This window comes from Larimichthys crocea, chromosome X (assembly GCF_000972845.2).
Source record: "Larimichthys crocea isolate SSNF chromosome X, L_crocea_2.0, whole genome shotgun sequence".
Lineage (NCBI taxonomy): Eukaryota > Metazoa > Chordata > Actinopteri > Sciaenidae > Larimichthys > Larimichthys crocea.
Genome location: NC_040020.1, coordinates 19,444,504 through 19,462,377, shown reverse-complemented (window position 1 = coordinate 19,462,377; position 17,874 = coordinate 19,444,504). Strand labels below are relative to the sequence as shown.

General features: G+C 43.4%; 1 protein-coding gene across 2 annotated transcripts in view; it reads right to left on the bottom strand.

Moving 5' to 3' along the window:
* The window catches only part of LOC104937883 (E3 ubiquitin-protein ligase TRIM39), a 25,647-nt gene extending 7,773 nt beyond the window's left edge, over window positions 1-17,874 (bottom strand). The window contains exons 1-4 of one of the 2 annotated variants that reach the window (XM_027283577.1): window positions 13,581-17,874; window positions 6,298-6,321; window positions 5,659-5,928; window positions 153-705 (exon numbers count right to left, since the gene is read on the bottom strand). In XM_027283577.1, the coding sequence (XP_027139378.1) occupies window positions 153-688 (536 nt within the window). In that variant the 5' untranslated portion in view covers window positions 689-705; window positions 5,659-5,928; window positions 6,298-6,321; window positions 13,581-17,874. The remainder of the gene's footprint in view (window positions 1-152; window positions 706-5,658; window positions 5,929-6,297; window positions 6,322-13,580) is intronic. The other variant, XM_027283576.1, reaches the window with a different exon arrangement.

Sequence of the window (17,874 nt, the reverse complement as noted above, 5' to 3'; positions counted from 1 at the left end):
ACTGCCAACAGAGGCTACAGGCAGATCTTGCTTCCATATTCCATTTTACTTGTTATTTGGTGCAACAAACATAAATATTATAAATTCATAAACGCCGTGTTTCATTCAAGGGTTAAACCCATTGTATTGTAGTCTAACGAGTGTAGTTATACCTGCGGGGAGGTGAGTAGGGTGGAGGCGGGTCATGGTACTGATTGCTGTGAGCTAGGTCAGCACTGACTGGACTTTGTGGGTTTGGGTTGTTGGGCACAGAAGTGGATGACCGCCGAAAACGGGTCTTCATCTCAGTAAAGACGCCCTCTGGCATCTCCCCTCGCCTCTGTTGCAGAGACAGGGCGGGTTGATTATGATGATGATGGTGGGGATGTGAGTTGGGATCTTCAACTCCTCCTCCACCTCCTCCATCCATCGTTATTCCAGTGCTGGCCATCCACTTGAACTGTTCAGTGATTTCCTTGAGGGTTCGGTTGATATGGAGCTCAGGGCGCTTGCGGAAGGACTCCTTGCAGAGGGGACACTGGTAGGACTTGGCACCCTCTCCTCCTCCTCTTCCTCCATCCCAATAGGTGGAGATGCAGGCCTGGCAGAAACTGTGGCCACATGGTGTTGACACTGGGTTATTGAACACCTCCAGACAGATTGAGCAGGTAAACTGGTCTTCAGATAGAAAGGCAGTAGCCAGTGCCATGGCGCTCCAATGTTGAACTGTAGAAAAAAAAAAAAAAAAGGGTACATTTTGCGTCTCCCAGAAAAACCTTTAGTTATTTCCCCCTAAAAAGTCTTTACTGGATCTATTTTAAATACTATTGCTAATTATATTGAATGTTCACCAATAATAATGTTTGGTGTGTATTTTAGGCACAATTTATATGTAAAATATTCATTAAATGATTCCCACCCCCCCAACTGACTTTCTTCAGCTTCAGATTCACATGTTCATATTGAATTAACATGAAATAATTCAGTATAATTTGCAGTTTTATTGTGCTAATTCTAAAAATACTTATACAATAAGTTGCACAGAGTATTCATTTTCTGGCATGGGATTTCAACATTAAAAAAATATATATTTTTTTTATTTGATCCAGTTAACTCTGTTATCTCTAGTACAAAACCACATAAAAAAAACCTACAGCATTCATACATGTGACCTGCACCCAGTGATGTCACTTCCTCTTGTAGAAAACCCCTATAAGAGAATACCTTTCAGCATGATAGTATGTAATTTATGATGAAATACATATTAATACATTATTATAATAATTTTTCGGCTGTTCTATGAAATATTTCTACATTTAAAAAGTTTTAATGTTACTGTTTTTGGCCTTTTACACATGGCTTGTCAACTCTGTTATTCATGTCAACTCTGTTCACATCACCGTCAACTCTGTTTCACCAAGTTTTGTTTAAAAAAAGCTATAATAATATAACCAGAAGCTGTGTCATACCTAGCATTCTCACTACAATACAATAATTTCAAAGCATTTCGTTCATTTTTGGAGCTATATTTAAAGAAATTGCAAACTTTCCAATTAAATGTGTCAGTGTTTTTACTAACCCTAACCCTAACCCTAACTATTGTATTAATGCACTGACTTAGAGCAATTGCAGTGATTGTTGTGGCTGATTCTTTAATGCCTGATTTGCACCACTTTTACCCATAGGCCATCATTTTTGGCCTTCTTACCCAGTACATAATGATAGGATTAGTACAAATATCATTCAGTGTCTCTGGTAGTTAGTTCATAGTTCCATATGGTACACATGTTAAAGTTCTAGTAGAGAATTAAATAGCCTAATCATATACAATCACACCAATAATCTGTGCACTTTCTATATGAGCAGATGAGGTTCAGTTTGACAATTTCTGTCTTTTTTACAATCTCCTAAACAACTCAACACATTCATGGTAATATGTGTGTGATTAGTTGACATGATGAAGACTAAACAGCCCTATCAGAAATACACTACAAAGTGATTCTAAAAGGAATCCTGTGATTATTGTTTGGTGATGAAACTCAGAGTAGACCTTGAAGACCTCATCCTTAAATAATTTGAGCCTAAACCTAATCCTGCTTCTAAGCTGATCTAAGAACTGCTTCAGAGCTGATTAGATCTCGTCGCTGTGACTAAATGAGGCAGTATCATGTTCACAACAAATTTCATGAGAATCAGTTCAACTGTTAAATTAATCAAGTTACAGATTTTATAGTGAAGTCTGGATATTTCATTTCTTGACATCCAGAATATGGTGACCATGCAGACACATGTCAAATCATGAATGCGGTATCTATGTTTCACAACCAACAGCACTGTTAGTCACTTTGTACTCCTGCCAGTAAACAGGCAGAATGTGAGTCTACCTGAGTGAGTTTCCCTCCTGCACTCAAACACACCCACCCACACCCACACACACATAGACACACAGCGAGAGAAACAATACCAGTGAGCAGTTTCACAAGATCTGGAAATTCAGGCTTGGTTGGAATATTTAGACTTCAGACTAAACAGGCCATGATGTCATCATTAAAATGTTAAATATGGGAACAAACTCAGAACTCATCCACATTCCCACGTCACAGACCAAAACAAAACCTCAGTGTATCCTAATGATCAAAGCCTGATATATCTTATTTCTCTGTACCATAGAGCTCCAAAAACATTATTATGACATTATTTGGATGGCAAAAAATGTGTCTTAATCCACTGCTGGAAATAGTCCCCAGTAAATGTATTATTTCCTCCTGTTTAAGTAACGCCTGTTAAAAACTACAGTTAGCAGATGTTTTAAGAACTGAACCTTTAAAAAAAAAGCTTTATCTTTGTGAGCTGTTTTAAAGATTTAAATTTTCAGTAGGAACAAATACAGTTCAGGCTGAGTGCCACAGACATGGCAGGGGTGTATTAAAGCAATGGTACTCAACCTTTAGAGCTGTGACGCTGCCAATAATCAGTTTGGTGTTCACGACCCCCTCTTGTCTGCCTGAAGCTGTTTATTGTTAGGGATTATTGTAATTTACATGAAAACATCTGAACTCACACAGGGGAGCAACAAATAGTGTTTTTACATTTGATGAATTAGCAGCACCTTCACAGTCTCTGAGTGCTTTAGGCCTGAGAGAACAACAGTAGATAGAAATACACAATATATAACTGAGCCTGTTAACAGGAAGAAAAGAATAGTATACAGATTACAATAGAGTTCTAATTTTATTCTCTACAGCCATTACACAATGCCAGTAAATGATCTCTGAGGTTGCAAATTGTATCAAAGGATGGGTGTCTGAAAATCAGCAGCCTCAGCATGTCAGGTCTGAAAACAGTGAATGGATCTGTTCAGTGGTCCCGGCTTTAAAACCTTTAGGAAGATAGGTGACATACAGTAAATAGCAACGCATTATAGCAGCCAACGCCCTGAAGACAAACGTTCCCACATGCAGAAACAATCTGCATCTAGACATGAGGGGGTTGATTTTGATAGATGTGTTTGTTTATCAGGCAGGGAGCGTCTATCAAAACAGTTCCAAAATGGAAAATGTAGAATTGAGAGCTTATGCCACCAAAAGTCCAGATATTTTTGATATTTTTTACTACTTTTACTCTTCATATTTACTCAGATTAATGACTTGTGGGCTAGCTACGGTGTTTTGGAATGTGTTACACACAGTGTCTGCTTCATCATCAGCTGTTTATTTAACAGCAAAAATGCTGAGTCACAGATATGCTTAGTAAACATTGTAATTGCTAAATTAGTTGAATTATGTTTGTGTGTCTCTCTCATTGTCTATTTGGATTGGTATTTGTAGGAAGCAACTCACACACACACACACACACACACACACGCACACACACACACACACACACACACACACACACACACACACACACACACACACACACACACAAGCAGCTGCAGTACAGGTAGTGCCAGTTCCCAATAGTGAGTCATAGCTAAAGGGCTTAGGCATAAAGTAAACAACAACCTCGGCATAATGATCAGAGCTGGAATAGAGGAGTCTGGTTATGGAGCCTTTTTAATATTCAAAAAGAACTTCTGGAGAGTTTTCTAAAATGTGCAAATTATAATTTGTACACCTATACATAATTACCTACAATTAAAATCAATGAATCAATAAAATACTCCTGAATTTGAATACTTACATCACACTCTGTATAATAAGTACACAATAGCACCACCTACAGATTAGTCACACTGATCCAACATGTCTGGTGTCTGCTTGCTGACTGCTGTTTCTTCCGGTTGAAGAAACAGTCAACCAATCAGACTTTGCAGCAGCCTCTGGGTTCATAAATAGCCCTAAGTTCTCTCAGAGCAATGGAGACAGAGCGCCACATCCTGACTGTGAAACGACCGCTAAAGACAGCTCAGGATTTGTACCTTTCTCTGTCGGCCTATAGAGCTACTCCACTGTCTACGCTGACTACAGCCCTGCTTAACTTCTCATGGGGTGAAGGCTTTGCTTTGCACACTTGTGCCCCAGCATTCCTCTGCTCACTCCAGATCTTCCTAATAGCACTGCTGTTGCAGTTAAAGAGAAAGAGTGAATGTTAAAGTATTCAACAAAAGACTCTGTGTGAGGGAGTTAGGTAAGCTCACATCAAGACAGCCGGTGTGGATTACAGACACCAAGACACACACACACACACACACACACACACACACGGCAGAGGCTGCCAGGCAAGGTGCCAACTGCTTATCAGGATGGATACAGTACTTCCTATCCAAAGCGCTCACACTGATGTCACAGCCATCAGGAGCAGTTACTTGTTCGAGGACACTTTGACTGGAATGGTGTTGCCTGAAATCGAACTGACAACCGTCCAGTTACTAGACAACCCACTCTGTACCTGAGCCATGACAAACATGAACAGAATAACATGTCAGATGTGAACATACTGTATGTATACATTTCCTCTCTTCGCATCCAGTACAAATAAAGATTAGCCCAGCCGCACTACACCAGTGGATGTGAAAATCTCTCAACGTAGAGACGAGACGTGAACTTTATTATCACATCATGAAAGATGTGTAGTCGACTGGTGTGTTCGCAAATCAGAAATCTGAGGTGCTGCTCGTCGAAGACACACATGTCCCATATCTCAGGTGTATACAACACAGCTGTACATCACCAATTAACAGTACTATTTACTACAGTGTTACGTAGTGAGAAATCAACCACAGTGCCTGCACTATCTGTTGTTCTTTCTCGTTGCGTTTAGATTACATTGTTCAGATGTTTTTCACCCTCTTTTGGAACAAGAGATAAGCTCGTGTGAACTGAAAGCTCCACAAATCCATCAACACACATTAAGTCTGCTGTGGTCAGCTCAAACCTTTTAACACCTGCCAGTACTCAAAGGAACAAGTTGTCCATGGACTTTTCTCCTGATAATCACTGAGCATTGTTGTACGTACCAGTACTGACTTATACTTAGTATTGTCTGTTATCTCACATACCTCATTTGCGATAAGAGACATAGTAAAGAAAAGCTTTGGTTAACAGGCTGCGGTTTAGTCCATCAAGATGGAGAGATACTGTCCAGGAAGAAAGAGAACTTCATAACACGGTTCATAACACATGAGAGCAGTGACTCTTACTGTATAGATGATTCCAGTCTTAGTTAAACATGACTTACCTGTTTCACAGAGTTGTGGTCAAACAGGTGCAGTGTACGTTCTCTCTCTGCAGTCTTTTCTCCTCAGCATACCGCTGTGTCCACTCGCCAGGTGTTGCATTGCTCTTTAGTTTTACTTCCTTCCTTTCAACTGTCATTGTGCTGCTGACCCCACCCTCTCAATCCTCCACCCACTAAGTTGATCCAATCCAACTGGCTCGACAGGTGCAGCAGTGCAGGTATGTATGTCTTTTTAACAGTCTCTCCCCCTTCACTGCTCCAGACAGAAATCTACATGTGAAATGACACAAAGAATCTATTGATTAAAAATGATCAAATGTGACAAATAAGTATTTAGATTAAAAATATGACTTTAAAAAAGATTATTTTTATCCTTTTATTGTATTCTGTCCATCTTTCTACACTCACTCAGCTCCACACTGATGGGACATGCACACAGGTGTCATTAGACCTCTTCTCTAGACTGTGTCTCTCTGCTCATCATAAAAACTCATCATGCATGCACTATATCAATAGTCATAAAACATTATAGATGTGACTTATAGTGTCAGTACAAGTGTCTTGTGGATGCTCTAGACTAGTTATAAACTAGAGGTTGACTGATGTGGCTTATAATACATTATGACTTCTTATACTCACCTATACACACACTCCAACATTCAGCTGTAATAAGAATTCATAGCATGCCATTACAGTCCATGCAGTGTCATAAAGTATCATTGTATGTGTTCAGTAAAGTGATGCGTGTACATATTGATGTGTCTATATTATTGAATTCATTATCATTCAATTCAACTAAATTCAATTTTATTTATATAGCACCATATCATAACAGAAGTTATCTCATGTCACTTTTCATGCAGAGCATGTCTAGACGTACTCTTTATAATATTATTTACAGAGACCAACAGTTCCACCATGAGCAAGCACTTGGTGACGGTGGCGAGGAAAAATTTCCTTTTACCAGGCAGAAACCTCGAGCAGACCCAAGCTCATTGGTGGACAGTCATCCACCACGACTGGTTAAGTTAAAGAGAGAGAGAGGGTCGGATAGAGAGAGGGGCAGAAGTCCCCCAGCAGTCGAGTCCTATGGCAGTATGACTGATGACCTGAGCCAGCCCTAACTATAAGCTTTATCAAAAAGGAAAGTCTTAAGTCTACTCTTAAAAGTGTTGACGGTGTCTGCCTCCCAAACCCAGAAAGGTAGTTTGTTCCACAGAAGAGGAGCCTGATAGCTGAAAGCTCTGGCTCCCAATCTACTTTTGGAGACTATAGGAACCACAAGGAACCCAGCGTCCTGAGAGCGCAGTGTTCTAGAGGGGTAGTAAGGTATTATGAGCTCTTTTAGATATGATGGTGCCTGACCATGAAGAGATTTGTAAGTAAGGAGAAGAATTTTAAATTCTATTCTAGATTTAATAGGTAGCCAATGCAAGGAAGCCAAAATGGGAGAGATGTGATCTCTGATCTTGGTTCCTGTCAGAACACGTGCAGCAGCATTCTGAATTAACTGCAAAGTCCTAAGAGACTTATTAGAGCAGCCTGATAACAAAGAGTTACAATAGTCCAGCCTTGAAGTAACAAATGCGTGGACTAGTTTTTCTGCATCCGCCTGAGAGACAATGCGTCTGATTTTAGCGATGTTACGTAAGTGGAAGAATGCAGTCCTCGAAATTTGTTTTATGTGGACGTTAAAGGACAAATCCTGATCAAAAACAACTCCAAGATTCTTTACAGTGGAGCTGGAGGCCAGGGTGATCCCGTCTGAAGTAACTAAGACTCTAGAAAGAGAGTTTCTGAGGTGTTTGGGTCCAATTACAAGAACTTCAGTTTTCAGGCCTGACAACAAAATACTTCAGAAGCATCAACGATCATAAAATGTGAGGCTGCTATACTGATATTGTGGTGACATTAGGGGAGACCCGGTGGGTGACGTCAGGAGCAGGACTCCTTAATCACTGATGCGGTGCAGCTGTGAGGTGTAGGATTAGACATTTCTCTTGTTCTCTTGCTTCTAATTTCTTTCTCAGTCGCCAAAGTGGAATGCTAGCCCTTTGCTAGTATCTGTATTCACGGGAGAAAAACGAGTCGACCGCCATCACTTGTTTGGTCCAGGAGAAAACTGCGACCGTTTATTCTGCGCATGCTCACAACAGCATCCTGTGCGCGCAGGCACATAACGTCACCATAATATTAAAGCTATCTAACATGGCTTTGCTATTCACATTAAATATGCTTAACACTCCCACTCAAAGACATGTTCATAGCTCTCTATAGTGATAAGCAAAAATTTAAATATGCATACTTAAAAAAAAAACATTTTGCATATTGGCACTGCTCTTAAACAACAAACAACATTTTCATCTGTCGTTTCACATTACTCTCCAAACAAATATCCCTTGAATCTGTCAAACTTAGCCTTTAACACTGGCTTGGTAAGAACATCAGCTACCATGTCTGCAGTAGGGCAGTACTCTATGGATATTTTCCCTTCTGCGTGTGCTGACCGTACAAAGTGATATTTTATATCACCATGTTTGCTTCTTTGTCTGCATACTGGGTTCTTTGATAGAGCTATCGCCCCCTGGTTGTCCTCATATCTTGACTGGTACATGCTGATTGCTTCTATCCAGTCCCTTGAGTAGTTGTACTAAGTACATACTCTCTTGAGTTGTGGCTGCTAAGGCCATATACTCAGCTTCGCAGGTTGATAGTGCCACTGTTGGCTGTTTCCTACTTTTCCAAGATATGACTGGTCCATTCTCAGTTAAGCTGAAACAGTATCCAGTTGTGCTCCTCCTGTCATTTGGATCGGCTGCCCAATCAGCGTCACTATACCCCTCAAGCTGTAGGCTTTCCTCACATTTCTGATAGTGTAGCTCTTGATCTACAGTACCCTTTAAGTACCTCAGTAGGTGTTTAGCTGTAGTCCAATGCTGCTGCTTCGGCTCTGCTAGGTGTTGGGATAGTTTACTAACAACCCAGCTTACATCAGGTCTTGTGCATGTCATAATGTATATCAAGCTACCTACTATCTCTCTATAGCATGTTGGGTCAATAACTTCACCCTCACCGTCAAAATGTAACTTTTGCTCACATGGGGTGGTTCTTGGTTTACATTCAGACATTCCAAATTTCGCTAACATCTTCTCTATGTGTCTCTTTTGAGTCATTTTGATCTCCCCATCACTCTGTGTAAAGTCAATACCTAGGAAGTGTTTAAGTGGACCCATATCTTTCATCTTAAACCTTCTCTTCAACATTTCTTTTGCATCACTGAGTATGGTGTTGTTACTCGCTGCTAAGATTAAGTCATCTACCCATACTATCACTTTCTCATTTTCAGATTTTCTGCTGTAGACACAGTGATCAGCATCATTTTGTACAAAGCCATTTTCTGTAAGGTGATCATGCAGTAACCTGTTCCAGTTACGCCCAGCCTGTTTCAAACCATACAATGACTTATTGAGTTTACACACCAAGTGTTCTCCTGTTTTTGATTTGATCTCAAAACCTTCCGGTTGCTCCATATATACCTCACAGTCCATAGGAGCATGGAGGTAAGCAGTCTTTACATCCATTTGGTGCAGTGTAAGATCCTCCTGTACAGCTACCTGCATCAATGCTCGGACAGAGGTCATATTGGCTGTTGGTGAAAAGGTCTCTTTATAGTCAATCCCTTCCACCTGGCCATACCCTTTTGCAACGTATCGGGCTTTACAAGTCTCAGATCCATCTGGGCTCTCTTTCACGGCATATACCCAGCGACCTCCCACTGCTTGTTTGCCTCTTGGCAGTGGAGTCAGAGTGAAAGTCTCATTCTCTGTCAAAGAGTTCATCTCCTCTTTCATCGCGTCAGCCCACATTTTTGACTTTTCAGAGTCCATAGCCTCTCTAAATGTTTTAGGTGCACCATAAGTCACTCTGTAGAAATAATCTATGTTTTCACTTTCTTCATTATTACACTCAGCTTTACACTGGTACTCCTTTAGGTATTCTGGAGCCTTTTTCTGTCTTATAGGATACCTCCTTTCTTCCTGTTCTCTCTGAGTACTATCTGTCTGGGTTGGACCTGCCTCATCAGTCTTCTCAACACTGGACTCTTTGCTCTCCTTAGGCTTCTCCTGACCCTGTTTGACTATCTTTGGTGGAGCATCTTCATAACTCTCAGTGTCATCCTTCGTGTCATACTCTGTCTGAGTTTGGCTATCTGCGCTACTTTTGGGGATAAATTTCACCAGCCTATGTTTTAGGACTTTTCCTGTCTCAGGATAATAGACATTATATGCTGGACTATATTTGTCATATCCCAAAAATATCCCCTTTTTAGACCTAGAATCCAGCTTCTTCTTATTCTGCTGATATACGTAGCATTCAGAACCAAATATCTGCATGTGAGATAGGTTAGGTGTTTTCCCTGTAAAAACATGGTAAGGTGTCTGCTCTAGACGTTTGCTGTAACACCTGTTGCGGATTTGAGCTGCTGTCTGTACAGCATATGTCCATAGTTGCTTTGAGAGGTTACTCTCCAAAAGCATGCATCGTGACATCTCAAATAAGGTTCTCCAACCTCTTTCAGCAGTTCCGTTCTGGTGGGGTGAGTAGGGTGCACTGGTCTCGTGTCTTATCCCGTTACTCCTAAGTAAACACTGGAACTCTTGCCCAGTGAACTCAGTCCTATTATCAGACCTTATGCACTTTATCTTCCCATATGGAGCTACGTCTGCTATGAATTTCTGTGTAGCTTTTGTTGTGTCACTTTTTGTTTTGATAAAGTAAGGAAAAATCATCCCACTGTAATCATCAGTGAATGCTATCGCATACCTGTATCCATCCTTATCTGCTGGTTCTATGGGACCGCATAGGTCTGTGTGCACTAGCTCTAGCACTGCTGTGGCTTTAGCATCTGCCTGTCTATTTCTGCTCTGTGTAAACTTGCCCTGCGTGCATATTTCACAGTTCTGATTAGACTTGTCATGTTTCCCTTTAATGGACATCCCCTCAACCACCTTTTCTAATTTTGCAACATCATCAAAATTACAGTGGCCAAGTATTCTATGCCAGGTTTGAATATCATGGCAACCATACACTTCATTGACATGTTCATTTTCAACTGTACTAAGATAATACAGCCTACCATACACGTCCATTTTGAACTTAGTACCATCCTTGTGGAACAGCCAGTTATCACCATCCTTGAAGTGGACCTCAGCTCCATTTGCTGTCGCTGCTTTGACTGAAAAAATGTTTTGTGGAAACGATGGGATGTACAGTGCCCGCCTGAGCATAGTTCTCACTCGTCGTCCCTTGCTGTCCAGCAAGTAGACCTCTGCGTCGCCTCTCATTTTCGCCATCCCGTTCACCTTGGTCCCGTCGGCAAGCTCGATCATGTGGTCCTCGGGTCCGACGTCTTGAATTTTGTGGCGTCGTTGATCATGTGCGTTGTGGCGCCGCAGTCGACCATGAGACCTTTCTTATTTCCACCTTGAGTAGAACAGTCACTGGCGTTGAAGAAGCAGAAAGATGTAGGCTCTGCCACTCTCTCTTCATCAGCTTTCTTCACATGGTCACGGCCTTGTCCTCGGCCACGTCCCCTTCCGCACTGTGGTGTGTCCCACTTTCGTTCCTCTCTTCGCGCCTGGGAGTCGTCCGGGCACGTCCTGGCCATGTGTCCCTTTTTGCCGCATATGTAGCACTCGACATCAGCCAGGTTCACTCTCTTTCCTCTTCCCCTTCCACGAAAACGTGTTGCCCCGCTAGTCTTCATCACATTATCTTCTTCTACATTCATGTCACTCTTCCCATATTTCTCCGTGCTTTCATAACTGCGGAGTTTAGTTTTAAACTCGCCAAACGTTACAACGTCATTAGTCTGAGTGAAATGCACGATGAACGGCTTGTATGAATCAGGTAGCCCTTTTACTACCATGGCTATCTGAAGCCCATCACTAATTTGTTCATCTGCTCTTCTCAAAGAAGTAAATATAGTCTCTGCACAAATAATGTAGTCTGTGATAGTTTCGTTGCTAGCCTTTTGGAGGGAGGAAAGTTCACAGTACAGACTTACGACGCAGGGTTTATCTTTTCCGGCGTAGTGCTCACGAAGAATCTCCAAAGCTTTTCTTCCGTCTCGCTTAGCGTCTCTCATCACCAGCGACAAGCTTTTATTGTCCAGGCATTGCACCAGCTCTGCATATGCCTCAGCGTTCTTTGCATTATCCTCTGCGAGGGCTTCTTCGTCCTCCTCACCCAAGTCGGGGTCTGTCAAGATAACGTCTCTGAGACCGCGCAACTCCATGTGCGCTAGGAACCTCGTTTCCCATAATTCGTAGTTTTTCTCGTCACCGTCGAATAACAGCCTAAACCATCTTTGGCCTGCACGACTGGGCCCATAACCTGTAGGATTAGACATTTCTCTTGTTGTCTAATTTCTCTCTCAGTCGCCAAAGTGGAATGCTAGCCCTTTGCTAGTATCTGTATTCACGGGAGAAAAACGAGTCAACCGCCATCACTTGTTTGGTCCAGGAGAAAACTGCGACCGTTTATTCTGCGCATGCTCACAACAGCATCCTGTGCGCGCAGGCACATAACGTCACCATAATATTAAAGCTATCTAACATGGCTTTGCTATTCACATTAAATATGCTTAACAGTTGGGGTGGGGAGAGACAGTTTTGATAAGGACCGAAGATGTGGCGTGGCGTGTTCGGCGACGCGGTACTCTGTTAGAGGGGGAGGGTGTCGTTCGCAGCTAGTTAGAGCTGCAGGTGACAAAGACAGGTAGCCAGGGGGAGTTAGTGGTGTATGTGTCAGGAGGGGAGGCCGGTTGCCTCCTGTAGTTAGACCAGGGCCTTCGTAGAGAGTGCCGTGTGGCCATCACTCCCTGGGCAGCCGCCACAGTGCCCTCCGGATTGCCAGCCAGTCCCTGTCCTTGCCGTCCAGTGAAGCCGTTGCCCCGGGGAGTTGGACGGCGGCACAAGCGCAGGGTCTCGCCGAGCAGGCGAGCTAAGTGCACTTTATCATTTTTATACGTATTCGTCATTTATTGTATGTGTGTATAGGTCAACCTATTTTTATATCTTATATGAAGTGGTAGGGTTTCCGGGGCGGAAGTAACAGGTCAGAGGGTGGGCGGTCTCATGGATGCTAAATGCTGTAGGTTCGCCGTGTGTGGGGTGGTGTCTGAACTCTGCGTGCTGTGTTAAAGCGTGCCTTAGAAACTAGTGAAGCTAGCCGATGTGTAGTGGGTTGACACTGAGTTATATAGAGGTAAGCCTGCTGTTGTGACCCTCCAGAAAGAAGCCTGTGCCCCCTGACCAGCATCTCCCCATCAGATCGGAGCCCCCACATGCTTTATAAACTTTGCTAATTATTAATAAAGGTTGTTATTGACTGTACATCATCCTGTCTGCATGTTTTTTCGAAGGCTCTGACGTCATCAGCTTTTATAGCTGTAGGTGAAAACCCACATTTATTACAATATCATAAATTATCAGAATAAATTCCCCTCTGCGGCTGGTAAGGTAGCAGATGTCCCTGTGTCATTATTCTGCACCATTACAACACAGTCCACATAAGAAAGGAGTCTCAGGACAGACTGATGACACATTGACCATATACACAAATACATAAAAAGCTTAGACTGTCCAACCCAACATCACACAGACTGAATCTATCTATTTTTAATGCACTGAAGTGGTTGAAACTCTTTCTCACAATATTCGGTTATAAATGTCAGCAATAATGTAACTGTTCAGCAAAACACCTTTGAAAAGGAGAGGATTCTTGTCATGTTTATGTCATGCATCTTCATACACCATTACTGGACAGCTTTACCAAACCTTGAGTTGAGCCATTTCATTTTTTGCACATAGTCAGCATGATTTGAACAAGACACTAAAGATATTTCAACATGCTCTTACCTGTATATGCAGAGAGCCAGCACAACAGACCAGCCTTGTGTTGGGTATTATGGGCTGTGATGCCTTTATGATGATCCCCAACTCATACACAGAAATCGATTTCGCCCCTCTCCTTCCCCTCATCCTTCCCCTCGTTCTTCTCGTTCTTCTCCTATTTCTCCTTCTCCTCCTCCCCTTTCTCACTGTCCCTCTCGTCGCCTCCGCACCACCCCATTCCTCCCCGTGAGCGGCGGGCCTCTGCGACCCGACGAGGTGTCGCTCCTCTACTTCCCCTCGTCCTTGCCCTCCTCCTTCTCCTTCTTGTCCTATTTCTCCTTCTCCTCCTCCCCTTTCTCACTGTCCCTCTCATCACCTCTGCACGCCCCCGTTCCTCCCTGTGAGCAGCGGGCCTCTGCGACCCGACGAGGCGTCGCTCCTCTACTTCCCCTCGTCCTTCTCCTTTTTCTCCTTCTCGCCCACGTTCCACCCCGTGAGTGGCGGGCCTCCGCGACCCGACAAGGCGTCGCTCCTCTACTTCCCCTCGTCCTTCTCCTTCTCCTCCTCCCCTTTCTCACTGTGCCTCTGAGAACTGAATTGAGAAAGATAAGGCAGCTGTAGTGGTGGTGGGGCGATAAACCACACAGGCAGATCAACAAACAGAATGTTCTGGAAAGTCCCAGAACCTTCTGGCTTGTTACTTGCAGCATGCCAGGTTTTCTGTTGGAACTGAGAAAAGATATGGCGATGGTGGGGCAATAAACTGCACATGCAGATCAACGACAGAATGTTCCAGAAAGTCTCAGAACCCTCTGGTTTGTTACTTTCTGTTGGGACTGAGAAAAAATATACGGTGGTAGTGGAGTGATAAAATAGACAGTAAGAAGCCCACCGCCACCGCCACCTCCGGAAGAGGAGGAGAAGAAAAAAAAGGGAGAAAGAAGGTAAAAGGATGAGGCGGCTCAGAGAAGAATCAGGTGACGTGCGCGGTGCTCGACGTAACGGAGGGCCTGACGGGTCGCAACATCACCTGCAACAATTTCTTCACTTCCTAAAGTGGCGGTTGTAGGGGGCATTTTGCTAGGGCTTCTCGCTCCCACTCGCTGATATATAGATTAGCATATGATGGGGCGAACCGTTGACCCATTGCTGTACTGTGTGTTTGATAGTAGAATTGGTTGTTGAAGAGGAAGTCATTATTAGTAAGGCATAGTTTCATTAGGTTGAGCAGTTCTGTGTCTGGGCGGGTTGGATCCGGGTTTCTACTAAAGATGGTGCAAATGGTCTGTAATGCAATGTCGGTGTTGATGTTGGTGTAAAGGCTGTATATCTATTGTAAAGAGAAGTGATTGTGGGGGGACTGTTATAGAGCAAATTTTGTCAATAAAATGATAGGTATCTTTGATGTAACTTGGATGTTGGATGGAGAGAGGTCCTAGGAAGTGTTCGATGTATTGAGATATGTGGTAGGTGGAGCTGTTACACTCTGAAACTATGGGCCTGCCGGGAGGAACTTCAAAGGGGATAGTCCAGGTGTGGGGGTTCTTTATGGATTTTGGGGAGGAGGTAAAAGTATCGGGGCCGTGGGTGGTCTGGTCCTGAGAGGAAGTTTTTTTTGTTTTGCATTAATGTATTTTTTGTGATACAGGTTTTGTATTATGGTTCTAAGTTTGTCTTGTGTCTGGGGTTGAATTGTGTCTTCTAGTTTTTTGTAGTAGATGGTGTTGTTGAGTTGTCTATTAGCTTCTAATAAATAATGCTGACGGTCCATGATGACAATTTTAGAGCCTTTGTCTGCAGGTTTGAAGATGATGTTTGGGTTTTTACTTAAATCGGTAAGGGCCCTACGTTCGGGCCCCAACAGGTTATCTGGAGTGTCTGTGGGGGGCCGGAAATGTTGTAGGGCCCTTTTGTTTTGATTAATAAATAGTTTGGTTATGGGGTGGAGTTGATCCGCGGGTGGTTGTCGATCAGGTCTAAGATGAAAGTGGTCGATTTTAATTCTTCTATGGAGGTTATGTAAGTCCCTTTGAAGTTCCTCCTGGTCGAGGTTGGTGGGTCGTGGAATGAATGATAGGCCTTTCTCTAGTAGTTTTCGTTGTGGTGTGGTGGGTGTGAATAACGTGGCCAGATTGAGAATGTTAGATGACGAGTTCCAGTCTAAGTCCTGAGGGGGGGGTGTCGGTAGTGTATCTGTATGTGTGTCCGGGTTGACTCTGGGTGTTAGTGTAAATTTAGCTGTTGCATCCAGTTTTGGAAGATTGATTTTGCTGTGGAGGGTGTCCAGTGGATGTATCGTGCAGTATTTCAAAAAGTATGGGGAAATGGGTGGTCATGGTGTTATTGATTAACGTGAGATTGCTTTTCTGTGTAGGGGTGAGATTTGGCGAGAAGTTTATTATGTGGAAGTAGATGTCAGCGTTAGGGAATATAGATTTGGCATTGCGGAAAAGGGGTTTTAATTGTTTTATGGTGGTTTGTCTCAGGTCTTGATCTTTATTGTTATGTCCCATCGAGAAAACAACGATTTTGACATGGCGGTTGGGTGTGTTTTTTTCCAAGACTTTGAAGAAATGATACGAGTTAGCTCCAGGGTAGCTGTCCAGTTGAATTTGGGGGTTGGTATGACCAGGGATGCGGTTTATATTGGAGTCTCCTAAAATGAGGATGGGTTTCCGGGGTTTGAAGTGCCAGTCTTGTATTTTGCGGGTGGGGCGTGCGATGTGATAGTTGGGTCTGAAAAGAGTTATTGAGAGGGAGGTTTTATTGGTTGTGGTTGGACTACTTGGTTCCTGGGTGTTTAACGTGCTAGAGGTGGGAAGGGTAGAGGTGTTGGTATGCGTGGAGTTTGGGGGATAGTTCTGTAGTTGACTGATCAGGGAGATGTGGTTGAGAATTAGGGGTGATGTGTAGGGGTGGCGAGAGGGGAAAGTCTTGAGGGATGGATAGGCATGAAGTAATTGAGCTAGGGTCAGGCGGTTTAGGGGATGAGGTAGATCGGGGGGAGGTGAAATCATGGTTTGACCAGGATTGGGGGGTGTTATTGGTGTCTGAATGTCTGGTGAGGGTGGGTGGGGAAAAGTGTTCTCTAAAGGTATTGAAAGAGAAGGCTCAGAGCAGGTTCTGTTTAGGTCGTGGTTGACCCTTTCATCATTTTTGCCGATTCTCTTTTTTGAGAGGGCTTTGCTGGAGGTTGTTTGATCTGTTCCATCCCGGTGGTTGTAGCTTCTGTCTGGGAAGAGTAGGGGGATATGGTATCAGCAGTTTGTACGGAAACATTAGAATGACTGCTGAGGGTGATGGTCTGTAATTCTGTATGGTTTTGAGGTGGATAAGTGGAATGGTGGATCTGTGCTGTGATTATTTTGGAAGTGGGAAGTTTGAGGGGGTTTTTGCTTGGAGGGATGAGTGGAAGGATGGGGGAGATGGGGGTATGGGGAGTGGAGGACTGGGAATCTATTGTGTTTGCTGGTAACGGTCCCCCAGATGACTCTACGGGTTGTTTGTGGAAGTGGGGTGGAGGTTGCAGGGGTTTGAGGTGTGATAGCAGACTCTATGGGTGTTGTTTGTTTTGGTCTTTGGTTGGTGAAGGATTTATGAAATGGATTGGTGGAGGTTGGATGGGGCCTTTTCGGGTTGGTTTGAGGGTGTTTAGGTTGGGGGAGGTGGCTTTTTTATAGATAGGATAAGGTAAGGGGAGAGGGGTGAACTCGGATTTCTTAGTGTTGGTTTGGGGTATTGTCTGGGTTCCTGTAGAATTTTGTGTGGGTGGGTCCGGTGTGGGGGAATGGTACTTTTTTATTTCTTCTGTAATTGGTGTGCGGGGGCCTAGATAGAGGGATAGTGCTTTGGGGGCAGCAGGTTTGGGGAGGGGAGGATAGTGTTCTTCGGGGATAGTCGGTAGATAGTGAGTTGTGGGTTGTGTGTGATGGGCTGATTGTGGGGTTATGGTTGTTGTTTGCACTAGTTGTAGTAGTATTTGAGCAGCTGTTACTGTGTCTGTAGTGAGTCTGTCGCCATAACGTTTCTGGGCCCAACCGGTGGCATGTCAGATAGTATTTTTTCCCCCCTTTTTTCCTTTTTTTGTTTTTAGAGGGATGGTAAAGTCTAAAGCAGAGCAGTTGAGGGTGGGTCTTGTAGCTGGTTCCAGGATCTTTTTCTTGGTCAAAAAAAATTCTCAGAGAACTGGTAAAAGCAGGGGAAAGGGCCTTTTTGGCCCGTAATGGGCTAGCAGAGCCCTCCACAAATGGTTAAAACAAACTTTTATTAAGAATATGTTAAAAGAACAAACAAACAAAATAAACTATAATACAAGCTA